This window comes from Lindgomyces ingoldianus (genome assembly GCF_010093535.1).
Source record: "Lindgomyces ingoldianus strain ATCC 200398 unplaced genomic scaffold BDR25scaffold_68, whole genome shotgun sequence".
Lineage (NCBI taxonomy): Eukaryota > Fungi > Ascomycota > Dothideomycetes > Pleosporales > Lindgomycetaceae > Lindgomyces > Lindgomyces ingoldianus.
Genome location: NW_022985229.1, coordinates 7,949 through 9,348, shown reverse-complemented (window position 1 = coordinate 9,348; position 1,400 = coordinate 7,949). Strand labels below are relative to the sequence as shown.

The following is a 1,400-nucleotide window of genomic DNA, read 5'->3' as shown; positions in this document are numbered from 1 at the left end:
GAATTAGGATTGCAAAGGCGCAGTCGAGGTCAGCACGCGACGACTTCACCTGTTTTTTGCACTTTTGACTGTAAGACTTTCTTGTTATTAGTATAGAGGCAGAGCATTAATGTTGCTCCTCTACGTGATATGTGACAACCAACAAGCACGCTGTAGGATTAGAAATAGGATTAAGGGAGAAATGGGCAAGCTATACCTACCCCAGCCATCAATTTCAATGTCTTCGAACCTTCATCTGCAAAACGCCTTCCTGATTTGGAAAAATGAACTCGTGCGCCTTGAGATTCTCTGGCCTACCTTGTCCATCAGGGAGCTTCCAATCGTAGTCCATGATCAGCCGAACTAGAATCGTCTTTATTTCGAGAGCAGCGAAGAAGCGCTCTGGGCATGCATATTTCCTGTGACCGAAGTTTAAGATGTTGGGCTCAGTCGTGGCGAATTGATGCAGGTGGTTATGGCCATCTTCTTGCCGTAGTCTGTAATACCGAAACGGGTCAAATCTCATAGGGTCGGGAGTGACACAGCTGTCATTTTGAATCTCGTCGACCGCCACGGTGATGTGCGCATCTTTGGGGAGAAGGGTTCCATCCTGTAAGACGAAGTCTTTCTGCATAATCCGGTGGTAGGAGAGCAAGGTAGGGGGGTTCCTGCGTTGCGACTCACGCATGAAAGAATCGAGTTTCTCGAGTTTATAGTACGAGTTCTTGTCCTAATTCTTCCATTCACCATCCTCAGAGAGCACCGTTTCGATCTCTTCGCGTAGAGGTCCAAAATATTCCGGATACTCCGCCAGATCGGAGAGTATATGCACGGCATTCATTTGTGAAGTATGAATTGAAGCAAGCGAAATAACAACTTCAAGGTGGGCTAGATCTTTAGGCTTGCGCTCCTCTTTGCGATTTCTATCATCCATTTGAGCAGGGTAGGAGGGCCGAAATCCGGGCTTCCGGATTTTGCCATTGCGGCCTACCAAAGCTCGATCTCTAGGACTAAGAGGCTCTTTGCTTGTCGAATATAGTTTGTGCTACGCCAGGCAGACGGCAGAAACCAGGCCAACAGAGGATGGATGTATCGTGGGAATAGTCGCATAACCACAAGCGTGATGAATGCTGAGGGTCCAGTCAGCCTAAATTTTATACAATGCTCCATTCTCACTCACTATTTTCTGTGAACTCTGTTGCAATCTCAAGCCATTTCTCGTTTCGGCAGAGTGGGGCTCCGAGGAAAATACGTACGGCGGACTGTTAGCTGGTGAAGGGAAAAAACTAATCGCTAATCGCTTAGAAGCATTTTAGGTATGAAACACTATAGTATTTTACTAGGCAAAACATACTATAACGCATTTGTATAATGTTTTTTAAAGATCTAAGGAGTAAAGGGTTGTTTTATGTAACTGTATT

General features: G+C 45.7%; 1 protein-coding gene across 1 annotated transcript; it reads right to left on the bottom strand.

Annotated features, from left to right (window-relative positions):
- Positions 1-214: 214 nt before the first annotated feature.
- BDR25DRAFT_320403 (cytochrome P450) lies at positions 215-913 on the bottom strand (the record flags this gene model as incomplete). Its single annotated transcript, XM_033691898.1, has 2 exons — positions 215-709; positions 743-913. 2 exons carry the CDS (start codon positions 911-913, stop codon positions 215-217), a joined length of 666 nt encoding a protein of 221 aa, XP_033539727.1.
- Positions 914-1,400: the final 487 nt, after the last annotated feature.